The 17,321-nt window shown below is 38.4% G+C and overlaps 1 protein-coding gene across 1 annotated transcript; it reads right to left on the reverse strand.

Annotated features, from left to right (window-relative positions):
* Positions 1 to 7,912: 7,912 nt before the first annotated feature.
* Positions 7,913 to 11,761, reverse strand: LOC109093922 (RNA-binding protein MEX3B-like). The gene is made up of 2 exons (XM_042759482.1): positions 11,235 to 11,761; positions 7,913 to 10,585 (listed from the first exon to the last, which is right to left on the reverse strand). The coding sequence occupies exons 1-2, from the start codon at positions 11,464 to 11,466 to the stop codon at positions 9,204 to 9,206; spliced, it is 1,614 nt and encodes a 537-aa protein (XP_042615416.1). The 5' UTR covers positions 11,467 to 11,761; the 3' UTR covers positions 7,913 to 9,203.
* Positions 11,762 to 17,321: the final 5,560 nt, after the last annotated feature.

Below are 17,321 nucleotides of genomic sequence, written 5' to 3' on the forward strand. Positions count from 1 at the left end.
GGAAGCACTTGAGTGCATGGTCCCATCCGTCCAAAGATGCCTTGTGCTGATTATAGGATGAGTGCAAGTCGTCTTCTTTTATTGACCCCCAATGCCCTCTGTCATGCAATTGCATCACACTAATTCAAGGAAATCGAAGGGTTTCATATGACCTAATGGAAAGTTCATCTGTTTCCAAATGAGGACTGGCACTTCCTATATTGCAGGAAATTATATTGCTTTGTGTTTTTAAGGGAGCCGACGCATATTATGCATATATACAATTTCCTGCAATAAAACATTTCTGTAAAGCTCTCAGGAGGGAATTTGTCAATGGCTGGATTCATCTTGTGAACAATTACTTAATCTTGGCCACCAAAAAACTGTGTGGTGGAAATGCTGTTATCTTCAAGCACCTGAAAGGGGAGGAAGACCACATGAGCAGCGATATCTCCTCCTGGACAGGTCCTCGTAAAGCAAAGTCAATTCATTTAGAGTGCAATGGACCACGCTGACAACAAAATTAGCAAAATCACACTCATTTTCCTCTAGATTGAGGGCAATCGAACTCTCTGCAGTGGGCTAGGATGTCTATTCTACATATTAATATCAGGGTGTATGAAGCATACAGTCAGTTTCAATAGCACTGCAGTAACAGGACTTCTTTAAAGTCAGCATGAAATCAAAATTCACCTCTCTATCTTCTTAATAGATCATACTGTGAACAATTCACTTTTTTTTTTTCTTTTTTTTTTTTTATATAGGTTATTTTGTTTGGTTTTGTTTTGGTTTTGTTTTTGTGTTAAGAACCTTTCAGCAACCGTTTTTAAAAGAACCCACTTCCATTATAAAGAATCTTTTGTGCAATTAGAAGTTCTTCATAGAACCGTAGATGCCATAGTTTTCTTGTTTGAGTGGTTGCATTGTTTATATTTCCCTACATACCAAAATTTTGCATGACCACTTGAAGCTATCAAAACGACTACAAGAGATGCAAAATGAAATGCAAGTTGGTGCAACAAGCTGAATCTACAAGCTTCACTTGTACAAATGTTTGAAATTTTTTTTTTACATTCTAATCAAACTTGAAAATCCCCTGTCGTAAAACAATGAGAAACACACCATCATTTATTTCTCTAGGAGATGTGCAGCACACATTGGCATCCCTAAAGACATGTCTCAGACATCAAATTACAGGATTCGAGCTGTGCAGCCAACCACCGCTTTTCATGTCTGGAGCATATGAATCAAAAACAGGAGAAATTACTTTTGCCACCAAACAAGCCTAAACATACTGTATGTTAGATTGTAAAAGCACAGGCCAAGAGATGTGCACGCAATGACTCACCAGCAAACACGCAACCAGAAATGAAGAGTATCAAAAAAAAAAAAAAAGAGTCTGAGAGGCATGAATGAAAAAGAGATAACTGATAACGAACAAATGAGAGGAAAGCATCAAAGAGCCGAGCCCAGCCACTCGAGGTCTAACTCAATCACTTCTAAAATAAGAATTGAAAAACCCTGCTGTATTTGATTCATAATTCCCATTTCATAAGTAAAGATAACACAAGATAAGTCACTTTTTCTAAGGCATAGAGTAAGTTTGAAGTTGCTCATGAACTGCTGTTGCTCTATCTACGTTATACTTTTCATTATTCAGAAATTCACACAAGGCTTCTTCTTCAATAACTGATGATTTAAAGAAGAAAAGTGCTTCTTTTTAGCATCTGTTATTGTAGACAGATATATGCCTACATATGTATTTGCCAGTGAGAGGAATCAATGGTAAATGCATCATGGCTGCTGCTCAGGGATGTGAGTGAGGAGCGTCTGCAGCGTTAGTAAGGTCACAGTCATGCTACACCACCATTATACACTTGAGCAGTGCACTTAAAGAGAAATCAATTACAAAAGCATAATCACTCGCCCAGACCCTGCAATAAACAATATACACGAGAGCCAGCTGTGCACATACCGCTGTTTGTTTTCCATTAAACCACATTGAGAAATGTTTTACAATTCACAATTTAAAGACGTACCATGGTATTTTACATCTTGCCTTCAGCAGAGAAAATACTAACATGGCAACATAGTAACAAATGTTAAAAAGATGAGCTCTTTACATCACAGTACAACAAATAACTAACATTAATGATAAAACTATATATATATATATATATATATATATATATACAGTACAGACCAAAAGTTTGGAAACATTACTATTTTTAACGTTTTTGAAAGAAGTTTCTTCTGCTCATCAAGCCTGCATTTATTTGATCAAAAATACAGAAAAAAAAACAGTAATATTGTGAAATATTATTACACAACTTAAAATAATAGTTTTTCTATTTGAATATACTTTAAAAAATAATTTATTCCTGTGATGCAAAGCTGAAATTTTCAGCATCATTACTCCAGCCTTCAGTGTCACATGTAACATCCAGTCTATCACATGATCATTTAGAAATCATTCTAATATTCTGATTTATTATGAGTGTTGGAAACAGTTCTGCTGTCTAATATATTTGATGCATAAAAAGGTTAAAAAGAACTGCATTTATTCAAAACAAAAAAAAAATTCTAATAATATATATTCTAATAATATATTTTCTTTACTATCACTTTTTATCAATTTAACACATCCTTGCTGAATAAAAGTATTGATTTTATAAAAAAAAAAAAGAAAGAAAAAAAAAAATTACTGACCCCAAATTACTGACCAGTAGTGTATATTGTTATTACAAAATATTTATATTTTAAAAACATAGCTTCTTTTTTTTTTTTTTACTTTTTATTCATCAAAGTATCCTTAAAAAGTATCACGTTCTGAAAAAATATTAAGCAGCAGAACTGTTTCCAACTTTGATAATGAATCATCATATTAGAATGATTTCTAAAGGATCATGTGATAATAATCCAAAAAATTTAGATTTGCATCACAGAAATAAATGATAATTTAAAGTATAATAAATTTAAAAACAATTATTTTAAATTGTAATAATATATCACAATATTAAAAAAAAAATTCTGTATTTTTTGATCAAATAAATTCAGGCTTGATGAGCAAAGAAACTTCTTTCAAAAACATTAAAAATAGTAATGTTTCCAAACTTTTGGTCTGTACTGTATATATATATATATATATATATATAGATATATATATATAATATATATATATATATATATATATATTATATATATATATATTTAAATGAAGTCAACAAACAGCAAAACAATAATCCTATAACAGTAACTGCATAATTTATTCATGCTCCAATGCATGCTGGGAACTCACAAAGCCTTAACATTTCAACAATATGAAATTATTTGTTCAGACGACTGTGTTTGACTAGTTGGGGCAACATTTGGGGTAATTTTGTTGGTCTGACAAGGCTTTTTATGTAGTTTTAAGAAAATAGCATTTTTTTTTTTTGTATTGGAGACTCAAAGGTTTTCGTAAAACTGTAAAAAAAAGTGCAATTGCATTTTTACAGTGTAGAACCATTCAAATACCATGGTATTCATATCTGATTCCATCTCTGTACCATGGCACACACCACTAAATCTAGGCATTTACTGCTACAATGGTGAAGCTTTGGCTACATTTGAAAATCCTGGTATAGGGCCAGAATTGAGGAATTAAAAACAAATGTTTGCCAAGACAGATTCTGAATGTTTGAACAATTGAAGGTTAGTTCGATGTCTGAAGATTTTGAAGGCCTCATGCAGTTTGAATACTTTGGCAGTTCTAGGATGAGTTGTATTTAAACGTTTTGGTCTCTGGTTAGGGATTTTGAAAGAAAGAAAAAAAAACTAAATTTGTACTATAACAGTATGTTAGCTTTGTCAAGCCAACATAATTAACACCCTCCAAAAAGCCAGTATTTCTAGTACTCTTTCCAGAGAAAACCATCAATTGGCAAGTGGTGATGTTCTGTGCTCTTTTAAAGACCAAAATGCATGTTGCACATCTCATACCAAGACTCATGTGAATCACACATACACATTTATGCATGCCTAACTGAACTAGCATTAACAGCTAAAAGGCAGCTAAAAGGCAAGAAAAGCAGAGCTCAGATAGCACACCCTGCCAATAAACAGTTCTCATATATGTTTATCCATGTATATTATTATCAAATAATTACATTTATCATTGTCTGTGAATGGAAGCAGACATTTCCCCCAATTCTGAAAGAAGTCAGAATTGCAAGAGGTAAATTCAGAATTGTGAGAAATAGAGCAGAATTTCGGGGTGGAAAAAAACTCATAATTGTAATACATAAACTCTTCTGACTTTTTTCCATGTGATTCCAAGTTTACATCTCATAGTTCTGAGTTTGCATTTCACAATTCTTACTTTTTTCTCCAAATTCTCACAAATTTTTTTCTGCAGTTGCAAATTCTGCAATTTTGACTTTTTTTTCAATTCTGCATTTATATCTCACAATTCTGAATTTATATCTTGCACGTCTGTGAAAAAGTTCAGAACTGCGAAACTCGAGATATAAATGCAGAATGGCAAAAAAGTCAGAATTGTGGTGTAAACTCAGAATTCAGAATTTCACACTTTTTCTTGCAATTGTGAATTTATACCACACAATTCTGAGAGCTCAGAACTGTGACTCTCATAATTGAGAGCTCAGAATTGTGAGATATTAGTGCAGAATTGCGAGGAAGAAAAAAAAATGTCAGAATTGCAAGATATAATCTCAGATTTGGGAAATATAAAAGCAGAATTGCGGAAAAAGTCAAAATTGTGATACATAAACTCAGGAGTTCTGATTTTTTTTTCTTGCAATTCCAAGTTTACATCTCATAATTCTTTTTTTTTCTCATAATTTTCAGTATTTTCTTGGAATTGCAAATTTATCTCACAATTCTGACTTTTCTTTTTAGAATTATATCTCACATTTTAGACTTTGGTTCCCCTAATTCTAAAAAAAAAAAAAAAAATCAGAATTGCAAGATAGCTCAGAATTGGGAAATATAAAAGCAAAATTTGCCGAAAAAGTCAAAATTGTTATATATAAACTCAGAGTTCTGACTTTTTTTCTTGCAATTGCAAGTTTACATCTCACACTTCTTGATTTTTTTCTCATAATTCTCAGTATTTTCTTGCAATTGCAAATTTATCTCACAATTCTGACTTTTTTGCAATTGTGCATTTCTAGCTCGCAATTCTGAGAAAAAGTTCAGAATTGTGAAACTCAGAATTGTGAGATATAAGTCAGAGGTGCGATATTCATAATATTCAGATAAATACTTTTTATTCAGATTTTATTGACTTTTTTCCTCGCAATTCCAAGTTTACATCTCAAAATGCTTACTTTTATTTCTCAGAATTCTGACACAATTGAGTCCTCACAATTTAGACTATTTTCTTGCAATTCTGACAAAAAAAAAAATGTCTGAATTGCGTGATAAGCAGTCATGATTATCTTTTTTTTTTTTTTTTTTATCACGTGCTAGAAACAAGCTTCCATACAAGCATGACGCAATGCATTACATGTGCACAGTTTCCTTATTCACAAGTTTGTTCATTGTTTTTATTGGGCAGTTAACACAGAAATTTCATTTCGCGGGTAATGTTGTACGATCCCCAGAGGCTTATTGCAGCCATTTGAATACTTTCCCCGTCGGCTAATCACTTTCATAGTCGTGACCAATTGCTCTTTTGATTCCGTAGGCTTTGCGGGGACTTTAAACGGTAATTTCGGGACAATTAAGTTGTTATAGCTGACAGTCGGTGGATGTATAGGCTCATCAGCACGGTATGTTGATGATGGAGGGCTGTTAGCAGGAATAGCTGTGTCTGGAAGCTCTCTCGGGGGATGTGAGATGGTGCATGCTGACAGAAATCTTGGATGCTAGTTAGCAAGCAGCAGTGCACTGTCAGGTGGCAGGAGTCAAATCAAGTGAGAGCCAAGCCACTCCAGCGCACAATGACAACCACTGTGTCTCATGAATTAAAGATGACTGTATGACGAGAGGGAGGAGACACAGAGCGAGAAGCACTGGTAGAGACAAAGACGGATCGATCTCTTGCTCTAACACTTCTTTGTGGGCCACAAGCTTGAGTAATAAATGCAAGCGGGGTTTTTTTGGCCAGATGCAACACACCAAACGGCAGACTGGAGCGCTGCTAAATCTAATGGCTTAAGTTGGCGATTTAAAAATAGATAATGACCTCCTTCCTACAAATCGTCAGCGTCACATCCAGCTAAGGCTGCTGGGAGACACAGACACCCCAGACATTTGCTCCCAATCTCAGTTTCCTACTTAGATCCAGCAGTTTGATTAGCTAGGGGAGCAAAGGGCTGGGTATATGATGTACTTTGAGAGGACAGAGATATTTTATTGGTATTCTGGATATTTCCAGGATATGAATATTAAAAAAAAAAGATACAAAAGAAAACATTATTTTAAACCAAACTAACACCTATCAAAATAATGTATTTTAACATATAATAAATAATAACCTTTTCTGTAAACACATTTTTAGGTTGGCAGTAATAAAAAAAGGACACCTATCATAATATATAATAATAAAATACATATAATAATATGATACATTTATCATGATTCATTTTAACCTCCTATTTTTAGGTTGACTAGCAGTGTTAAAAAGCTAAAGAACACATTGTTAAAAATAACACCTATCATAATAATATATATTAATAATATACATGAATCATAATAATAGGATACATTTATAAGATATGATTAATTCTAACCTTCTTTAAACTGGTTGGTTGCCAGTGTGCTAAAACCTATCATAAAATATCTAAATTTATAATACACAATAAATCATAATAACATAATACAAGTATGAAGTAATTTATATGACTAAACTAACTTAACCCCTTTTTTGTAAACAAAAATGGTTGTGAGTTTAAAAAAAACTAACTTTTAAAACAAACTAACACCTGTGTTAATAATTATTAATAGTATACATAATTAATCAGAATCATATGATAAATTATTTATCATATGATTAATTCTAACCCATATTTACAGTCTTAAATGATGGTTTAAGCATCATCTTTCAATTAAATAAACAGCAGGGGGCTCATCAGCTAATCTTAATTTAATATTCCATGTGCCAACCAACCCATCAATATGAGGGAAAAACGTTGGGATTATTGCGCCAGGACCCACTTCTGACCCAAAAATGCAACCCTGCACCAACCAACTCCATTCTCCCTTACACATAATACAAAATACCTACCCTGGGACCTGGCCGACAAAATATTTGCTTCCTGTATTTATTTTCCATCTTGTAAAGAAGTCAAGCTGTGAACCCAACAAAGGGCATGTGTTCTGAATTTAGGTCTAACACTTGTCAGCTATTTTCTGCGAACGCTGGGATTGTTTCCTAATAGTACGGTTTATGAGGGCTGGTTTGTGAAGCCAGCATTTGGATGTTTCCATTTTAAACTGATCATTAAGGCTTGTTTGCCATGCATTTATTATCTACAACCAAGGAATATTCTATCAGTCTTTCCACCAAAAAAAAAAAAAACACATGACACTGCAAATGCTGCTGGAAAGATTGTAAGAAAAGCAGCATTGGGAAACATTAAGATGTACATTACCTAATGACTAAAAAGCTGACAACATCGTAACCCCTGACCTTGATGTGTCTTACACAGTTTGAAAAACCATAATAAGTGTATTCTAATCTATCAGACGCCATATTGATGACATCACTACACGAGTAAAAGCCAAACGCACATTTCTTCATCATTACAGTGGTTTTTAAACTCTATTATGATGTCAGTGCAACAAATGATGTTGTATTACGAAAGCAAGCAGTGTTTTTTTTTTTTCAAAGGCCTTTCTAAGAAACTTTCCAGCAAAAGGAATTTGAAGCTGCAAGCATAAAAACACAGAACAGATGTTTCCATAATAAGCGAAGCAACACTTCTCGTTCATGTACCATTTTATTGGACTTATATAGAAATACTTAAAAAAAAAAAAAAACATGAAGTAGCACCATTACTTAAGTTTTACTTTATCATGTAGAACTTTAAATGTCAGAAAAATAAAACTCTTGATACATTTTCAAATCTTGTTTCAGCAAATATAATATTAGTATTTGACCATGAGGTTAAAGGCCTTTTATCATAAAATAAAATATACTTTGTTTTTAAACTTTGCTCAATAAAGTACATAGACACTCAAGTAACTTCACCTACATATACATAAACAAGTGGTAAACAAACGTATTAAAATAGAAATCCTAAACCTATAGTGGCGCAACAGAACAGAACTCTGTGATACCCACTGGAATCTAATTCATACAAATTTTTAGAAAGCTTAAACGGTTCCTTTTTGTCTGATCGTACTAAGTTTTATACATTTCGACATTTCGTAATAATATAGAATAAAATATGCTTTATATTACTGAATAGAAAATATGCTGGGTGAAACAGATTTAAAAGACATTTTTTGCTGAACTTAGAAACCCTCCAACCCAACAGAATACTGTCCGATGCAAAAACACATTTCGTGGTCTGAATCGCCATCCGCTTTTCGAGTGATATTAAAATAATACAGTGTTCACTGCCGCGAGGCCATACTAAAAAATAAAAAGATATTTGAACCCAGCTACAAAAAAGTTCACTGAACTTAAATTAAAATATCTGTAAACATCTTTGCAATACGAAATATAATCTTTCAAGTCAAAAAAGAATAAAATACTTCAATCTGTATTAATGAATATTTAAAACTTGTGGAATTTATGGTTGATCTATACATATATACTTATATATATGTAGGATATGTTGCTGTTCTCCCTCAAACGAGTTCCATTGTGTAAGCTGCAGTATCTCCATCGCTGTAAGTCTTTGTTTGTCTGTCAGACAGGAAGCCGTCCAGATTCCCCGAACTCCAGGTCTGCTACCAGTACATTCGATCAGCAGAATCGAAAGGCCCGCTTATGCTAACAGTCGACGAACTGACTACGGTACCTGTCCTTACTTCATTAACGCTTGCTTGTGTACAGTTGACTAAAACTATTGATTACTAGGTTTTAATATTTAAAACATGCATTAGATGTTGAAAATATTTGTCCCGAGCTACAGTACATTATAGACAATTACACCAGAAATGGTTGTCCCTTTTTGGATACTGCAGCTCTACATACATATGTATATACATGTACAATAACACACGTTATTAGGCTCTCACGAAAGTCAAGGAGGGCACGTGGCCACCATTTATGAAAATATACGTATAGCCTGAGTAACTGCAGCATGACAGACGGGGCATTTAGGCTCGTTCCTATCACAGATGCGGTTGGCACACTCCATGCAGAACAGGTTGTGGCCGCAGGGCACCAGGGCCGCGATCACCTCACTTTCAAAGCACACCGAGCAGTCCCGGCTGCCCTTGCGGCTCGTCCCGGATGAGGATGAAGAGGACGACGAGGAGGACGAGGAGATGGACGAGTCGGAGGGAACGCCAGGGTGATGGGATCCCGGAAGCACCGGGGAGTAGCCGGGGAAGCTGAGGGTGCCTCCGCCCGGGTCGCTGCGCACCCGGCGCGCCAATGGGTGCTCTGCCACGCCATTGGTTTGGTGGAGTGGCGGGGACAGCCTGGGCTGGCTGGTGCATCCCACCCCGTTGGCTCTACGCTGGCTCGCCAGCAGCCCGTTGGCGTTTGTGGAAGAACTGGTGGGGAAAACGGGCGACGAGGCCGAAGTGCCATTGGCAGCACGCTCATACTGTGACCACATCAGGCCCGGCGGCGCCGGAGTGGGGTCGAATCCCGGCGACGGATCGAAGGTCAGATCAGTGCAATCGGGCGAGATTGTCTCGCCGCCGTAGACAAATCCATTGCCGTTGGCGTTCATGTTGATGTTGTTGTTGTTGTTGTTGTTGTTGCCGTTGCTGGAGGCAGTGTAGCTGAGGGCGGGGCTTGGTGGGCTGTAATCAGCAAGCCGGGAGCTGCTGTTGTTGCCGCCAAAATACGAGTCGGTAGAGGCACTCCCCAGAGAGCTGGAGCTGTCGTTGCGGTAGTTGGAAAAAGGCTTGCGACCCGAGGTGGGCGTGGCGCTGGAGCTCGGCTTGCTCCACAGGCTGGCGTTCCCGTGCAGGTCGAAGCCCACGTCAGTGCCGTTGGCGTGGAAGTCGTTCTCGTCTGTGAACTCGATCAGGCCACCCGTGCGCATGGCGATGTGTGCTTCGATCTCCTCCCTGGCCCGGTCCACGTTCTCTGGCATGCCCGTCACCTCGAACACGGGCTCTTTGTCCCGGCTGGGCGTGACGATGTAGGTGTGCGTCTGCTGCTGGATGCGCTTGATGGTGGCCCCCTTGGGTCCGACCACCAGTCCCACAACGCGATAGGGCACACGCACCTGAATGGTGGTCTGACCGGGCAGGTTGGGCGGCCCCGGCACCGTGGCATTCCCATTCAGGCTGCTGTTTTTGTTCCGCGAGGCTCGGATCATGGAGAAGTGCTCTGCCGCTGAGATGATCTCCCTCCGAGCCATGGCTACATCCTCTCGCCTGCCTGTCACAACAAAGACTGGCTCCTCTCCCCGCACCGGAGTTTTGATATACGTATTGGTCTTTGCTCGTAGGGCTTTAATTTTGCAACCTACAATCAAAAAGCAACAATAAGACAAAACAAACACAATCTGGCACAAAACAAAAAGATGCAGATGCAGGTCTAAGGGGGACAACATAACATTATGGTGCGGCATCAATTCAAACCACATGCTGGGCTACTTGACATACAGGGTCAAAAATAGCACAGGGGGAAAAAAATACATGCTGAATTCAGGATTTTCCAGAGAGTCTGACCCAACGCAACGCTCTAATCATACTGTCAACAACTTGCTTTGTCCCTTCCTTACATCTCATATAACCTACAGAACATGTTCTCACCTAGATCCAGGCTATATAATGGTGTTTCCTTGTTAAGGAAGTCTATTCCCAATAGGCTATAAAGGGACTGTAAACAAAGTCCATTGAGACAAATAAAGAAAGAAAGATCTGCTGCCTGAAGAAAATGACACTCTGCACTAGATATACAGGAATGTTGTGTATTTAAAGATGATGACACATTATAGGTAGATATGCATGGGTTGTGTCAGTGCTCCCTTGCTTGCTTTTGTTTGGTCGGACATAAGGAGGGCAGTGCAGTTGAAAAGAAGCTATAACCTACATTCACCATGCAAATGACTACACATGCTACAATAATAGCATGCACGCATTTCTTTGAAGAGGGAAATGACGATGATTACCTTGTCTGCCGACGATTTCAGCAACATGCTCGGAGCTGGGAACGGGAACGCACTCGGTCATGTTCACGCTCTTTTTCCTGGGCTCGTTGTCATACAGGGAATTTTCATCGTTATCCAGTCCGAGCAGCGAGAGCTGGTCCAGGGCGATCTGCAGGGCTCTTTGGTCATCCAGGGCGTCCCCCTGCCCGCCGCTGCCGCTCCGCTCCATGTCGGCGAACAGCGAACTAGGCATCTTGGATGGGTCTGGAAACAAAGAGGGAAAACTTACAGGAGGAGGGTGGGATTGAGCTGGGAACGGCTGGGTTAAAAAGCTCCACGGGTGCGGATTCAATGCGCGTCCTGGTTCCTCGTGTCCAGATAACAGTAATAAAAAAATCAGTGCAATCCCGAAGTGTGGAATAAGTGTTATTCCCGGAGACTGGAATGCCGGCGGTGGCAATATTCCCCGTTCGTGTGTGTGTGCGCACCCCTCCCTTGCAGCTCGTTTCTGTTCGCTGTCTGACTCGCTGCAGCCAGACGCGGCACTACAGGAGAATATGTGCGCATGACGTCACCCCGGTCGGACGGGGCAGGGACGGTGCGGCGCTGGGCTGCGATTTGCATACGCCGCGCTGATTGGACGGATTCTGGATGGAAGGGTTGACCGAGTTCAGCCACAGCTCGGCGCGGCCCCGCCCTTTTTTTTTTTTTGTGGTCTTGTTAAAAAGCAACATAATAACACATTTTATATGAATTACAGTTATTGTTTAACGTTCTCGTTTTAATGACGCTTTACCCAAAACTGGGTGTTAACAAAGAGTCTATTCTGTGGTGTAAGTTACTGAGTCTATTGTTTAGCATCATTGTCTTCTGTAGAGTCTTTGTGGGTATTGATTGCTTTACTTCTTGAAAAAAAACTGCCAAAATAAATCAAATAACTACACTTGTGCAGATTCGGGCAGTAGAACAGTAAATCATCATTTTTTGGCCCTTTTTTATTATTAACCCCTAAGTGGCTTCACTCATGAAAAAGTTTTAAACTTAAATAAATGAAGAGCATTTTGAGAAATATCATACACAATTATCTTTCTACAAGGTTTGGTTGCCATCATGTTAGCATCACTTGACCAATGCATTAATCAAGCAAACAAAGCAATATCCATTGTCATGATGTGTGCAAGCACCTATCCATTTTAATAGGTGCCAATGAAGCCAAATGCACTGCGATTACTGGGAGCCAGCTAAATGTAAACAAAACCTTCTTTGTGCACCTTCAGTATTATTCAAGCCCCTTATAATAATAATGTGCCTTTAGAGTATATTAACTGCTTACGTTTGCATCCAATTTAGATTCTGAAAAACAATCTATAATTATTTTTATTTTTCTCTAAGTGACCTTTACATGGGCTGTTCAATACCATCAATGAAGGACAACATGCCAAGACATGCACTCTCTTTGTCTGCCGAACGCTCTCGCTCGCGCTCTCTCTCTCTCTCTCTCTCTCTCTCTCTCTCTCTCTCTCTCTGAAATACGTTTGGCATTCATTCACATTTTGGTTACAGCGTACTTATAAAGTGAACCAGCATATTTGTATAATTTTATGCATTTATTCAAAACACACAAAGTCCCTCTCCAAATGACACCAGCCTGTCCTCCCGTCCACTCTCACAAGTGACTTTCAAGTGATTGTGTCAAATCATCAAATTTCCTTGAGATGTCATCATGCTTACACCTCGGTCAGTAACATTTGGCTGAAAATACATAAAATTAGAACATTTGATAAAGCCACTTATATGATTTGAATTTGTAAAACTATAAGTTTAAAAAATAAGTATGGAGCCCTTTTATACAGTGTTTTTTTTTTTTTTTTTATTTTTTATTTTTTTGGAGCCCTGGTTACCAATGCAGAACAAGCTTCATAATTATCTATTATTGTCATGTTAGTAAAATCAGTCGGTCAGTATCAAACCCAAACAATGCATTTTCTTCACAATTCCAAATCAGTTTATTTATGAGTGCAATCGGTGAATCAATATTTCATCCCATCCACAAATATTGGCATAGACACAGTTAATGGCCGGTTAGCTATTAACAATACTCTCAAGCACTCTGCCGTTGGCCGGTATGTTAAAGAGCATGATGGAAGTGCTTATTGGTGACCTCCCAATGGATCCCAAAGCATCTACAGGCAAATGTGCCTTTTGTGGCCCGAGCGGGAAGACGGGGTGGGGGCAGGGAAATCTGCTTTTTTTACACAAAGAAAATTTCAAACAAATTCAGAGGCATTGAAACGAGAAGCACTTTCTTTGTCACCTCACTCCTGGGGAACAATAGGTATGCTAATATTAACTGCCCCCAAACCTGAGAATGTGAGTCAGGTTTTTTTTGTTGTTGTTGTTAATATTCACCCTCGTTTATTCTTCCCCCCTTCTTTTTTTTTCTTAATGTAGCACTAGCTAGCTTAGAATCTAAGCTTAAAAGCTGCATTGAGAAACATCTGGAGGTGGGAATTATGCTAAAGCCACGTGTATGGCTTATTTCTACACTTTTTAGCTTCAGAGTCACTTTGGTTTGTGATTTGCATAGTTATAGAGCTTATTAATTAATTATTAAAACACTGGCGGAGCACTATAATATATGAGTGTATTTATTTACATGTTGACTTCTATTCAATATACACGTGTATTATCATGTTCCATATGTACTATTTAACACTGGACTGCACACAATGTGATAAAGTTGACTACTCTGAAAGATATCTCATTGCATGTCCAATGCCGATCAATCACATTTACTGACTGTGGAGAACAAAGGCTCAGGAGCAGCCTCTGTATGTGCTGGCTTCATTTCTACTCTCTCTCTCTCTCACACACACACATACACACACAGAGCCAGCGGTCAAAAGCCTCAGCCACAGAGTCTGTTTAAAAACCACCACTTCGCATGTCTTTCCAGATCTGTTTCAAAAGTGGGTATGATTGATGTCCTCTCTGCTGCCCAGATGGAGTGACAGACGGAAGATCATTGTCATGACACAACTTTTATGAGGACATCTTTTTCCTGTTAAACAGCTCACACGTTTTATTGAATCCCAAGAAATAAGAAAACTTATTAAAAAGATGTGATGGTGCCTCTTTCTCTATATAAATTAAAAATAATGTACATATATCCAGACTGGATAAGCTTTATGAATTTTATATATATATTTAAAAAAATAAAAAATGTTATTAAATTTATAATTGATTGTGATAATGTATTTTTATAAATACAAATTAATGAAATGTTTGTATTACTGTTATTAAAATAAATAATAATAATTATTATTATTTTAAATTCTGAATTTCGAAAAATTGGAAAAATCAAAAAACTTTTGAAGATGCTATGTGCTGGAAAGGAAAAATCATAAGTTAAATCGTAAGTTGTTTCACTTAGACTGGAATGAATGAAGAGAAAATTAAATGCGCTGTCTCTCAAATCTCACATTTTCTCCTCTAGAGTTTCAGAATAAACCTCAACGATATCTCAAATATTGGCCAATTTCTGCAATCAAAACTGATCTAGCTCCTCTGAGACCAAATTATCTGAACTAAACTACCCACAGTAGCATGTTCCTCCAAAGGAATTTTAGGAGAAACATCAAGTTGAAAATTACACTCCATTAAGTCTCCTGAGCAAAGAAAGAGCAACCTCTGAGCACCAAAACACCCACTGGCTGTGTCACATTATATGCCTTACATATGATTTCCCAAGCGTGCCAGGCAAAGTATAACCTGCTTCCTTTCGACTAGCACCTTGATGAATCAGGGTTTTCTATAAGTTCGACTCAGTCTTAGTTCATTTAAGGTTCTTAGGTGATCTCAGGGCAGTGCGAATAAGCAAAGCGCTAATGTCTAGCGTGGAATAGACATACTATAGGTCATCCCCGCTTGTTTTTCTACATGTCCACCTTTGGCAGAATGAAGAGGCTGCTTTAACGCATGCAATATTTGCTGTTTGGCATTAGGAGTTAACCAGCTGCTTAGCCGCGATTACCCGGCTTCTCTTTAATGAGAAGAAGAGGGGCTTAGCTTGGCATGACCCAGACCTGTCTGAGTGCAGCGGGCGGCCAAGAGCTAGCTAATAAGCCACCAGTCCCTGCCGTCTGGGTGGAAAAAAAATAACAATGGGAACAAAGACAGGAAGAGAGGGATGGCATGAACAGAAATGAGAGAAGAGAGGTCACAGATGACAGACTCTGACATCATCTGTTTGGTTTGTTCTGGATGCATATATTGCACATGCATTCATTTGCTTCCATTCATGCACTTGTTTTTAAGCAAGCGACTGTATAAACCCCACCTCTCTCTCTCTCTCTCTCTCTCTCTCTCTGTCTGCACACACGGACGCATGGCGTAATTGAATATGCTTTTTGCAGCGGCACATTACTGCAGCAAAACCGTTTCTTCTGTTACGGCGGCATTCTCAACACAAGCTGCTCAGTTCATTTCCAAATCAGAAACAGTGATCAAATATGCATAGGAACGGGGCATTACGTAGGTGAAAAGGTAAAGTAGGCCAGTGTTGCAGTGGTGCAGTGTGTGTGTTTGCACTGGCCCATCCCTTCACAGACTGCTCCCTGCACTGACACACTGAACTCAAGTGCCACTGATTCGCCTCCTCCCATTGGCTGCCTGCCAGATGCCTGGAGAAGAAGCATGCAGCAGAGCAGAGCGCAGTGGCAGGACAGCTGGGGCTGCTCCCCCACAATGCACCACTCCCACCCAGGCCCTCCTAATCCATTCTGCCTCTGCACTCAGCCCCTCCCACCTGCAGCGCCGCCGCAGAACCCTTCGGATGCTGTACAACCCTCTGCGTCTGACTATTCTCAGCCAGGACGAGGGAAGCCTACGCCTATTGTGTTAAATAATAAACGTTAAGTGCGAAAATCACCAGCTCATTAATATTTAGCAGTCTGGATGCATGACAGTTTATGTAAAAAAATGACATTGTCCTGAAAACGAACACACATTAAGGCAAGGTTGTCTGGAGACAGTAGCAGGAAGTAAAACAACAAAAGAACTGGAATTTATTGTTAAGTAAAACATTTGTAGTATTTGCAGATAATTAAAGAAGGCACACATTCTGTCATATCAGTCGTATGCCTAATATTATCAAAACGACTGTTTGTGTTTCTTGTCTTGTCATATTCATGAATCACATATCATGAATCACGCAAATCATAGTCTGCATTTTCAATTCAAAACAGTGACAAAAATTTGAGTAGTTTGCATCACTGGATGTTATAGAGTGCTGAAGGGATGATGTGTTTTTCTAGACCAGAACCCATGAAACAAGTTGCATTTTAGCACTTCCAGTTTCACCGTCCTGAATTCAATGAATAAAATCAGGTCTGTGGTGAACATAAGCTCAATATGTTTTCCCGTTTTATTCTACAGCATAAAATACATCAGTAATACTCTCTAAACCAGGGGTCACCAAACACAGTCCTGGAGGGCCGGTGTCCTGCAGAGTTTAGCTCCACCCCTAAGCCAACACACCTGAACCAGCTAATCAAGATCTAACTAGGTATACTTGAAACTTCCAGGCAGGTTTGTTGAGGCAAGTTGGAGCTAAACTCCAACAGGACACCGGCCCTCCAGGACCGAGTTTGGTGGCCCCTGCTCTAAAGCTTTTACTTGTCTTGAAAAGGGAGCTTGCTAACAAGTGACTAAATGTTAGCAACTTGATAGCCTACATTAATCTTTTCACTTCTGGCAAATGTATTTAGGCTTGAACGTTCATAAGTTGTGTTCAATTGTGAAGATCATCCTGATGAACAAAACATGCAAGAATCATACATGAATCTAGACCTTATTTTCTTCAATAATTCTTATTTATTTATTTTTAAAATCCTAATGGTTTTCTGTCGAGAGAACCAGGGTGATAGTAATTTCTGGGTTGGCCTACAAAAAACTGTCAACGCTGCAGCACTCAACTGTTACTCGTTTAAAATTTTGAACCTAAAAATTGTCAAAATATACCTTACCTTACACTCTTTCACTGTTAAAACTGAAGCATCAGGCTGGAATTCACACTCAGATTTTGTAAACCGTAAGAACTGCCTTCTT

This window comes from Cyprinus carpio, chromosome A7 (assembly GCF_018340385.1).
Source record: "Cyprinus carpio isolate SPL01 chromosome A7, ASM1834038v1, whole genome shotgun sequence".
NCBI classification, from domain to species: Eukaryota; Metazoa; Chordata; class Actinopteri; order Cypriniformes; family Cyprinidae; genus Cyprinus; species Cyprinus carpio.

Bases quoted from the DNA above. Each gene is read 5' to 3' on its own strand.
- LOC109093922 (XM_042759482.1), bottom strand. From the start codon at position 11,466: ATGCCTAGTTCGCTGTTCGCCGACATGGAGCGGAGCGGCAGCGGCGGG. The intron at 10,586-11,234 runs GTAATCATCGTC...TTTTGATTGTAG, and splicing joins TGAAATCGTCGGCAGACAAG to GTTGCAAAATTAAAGCCCTA.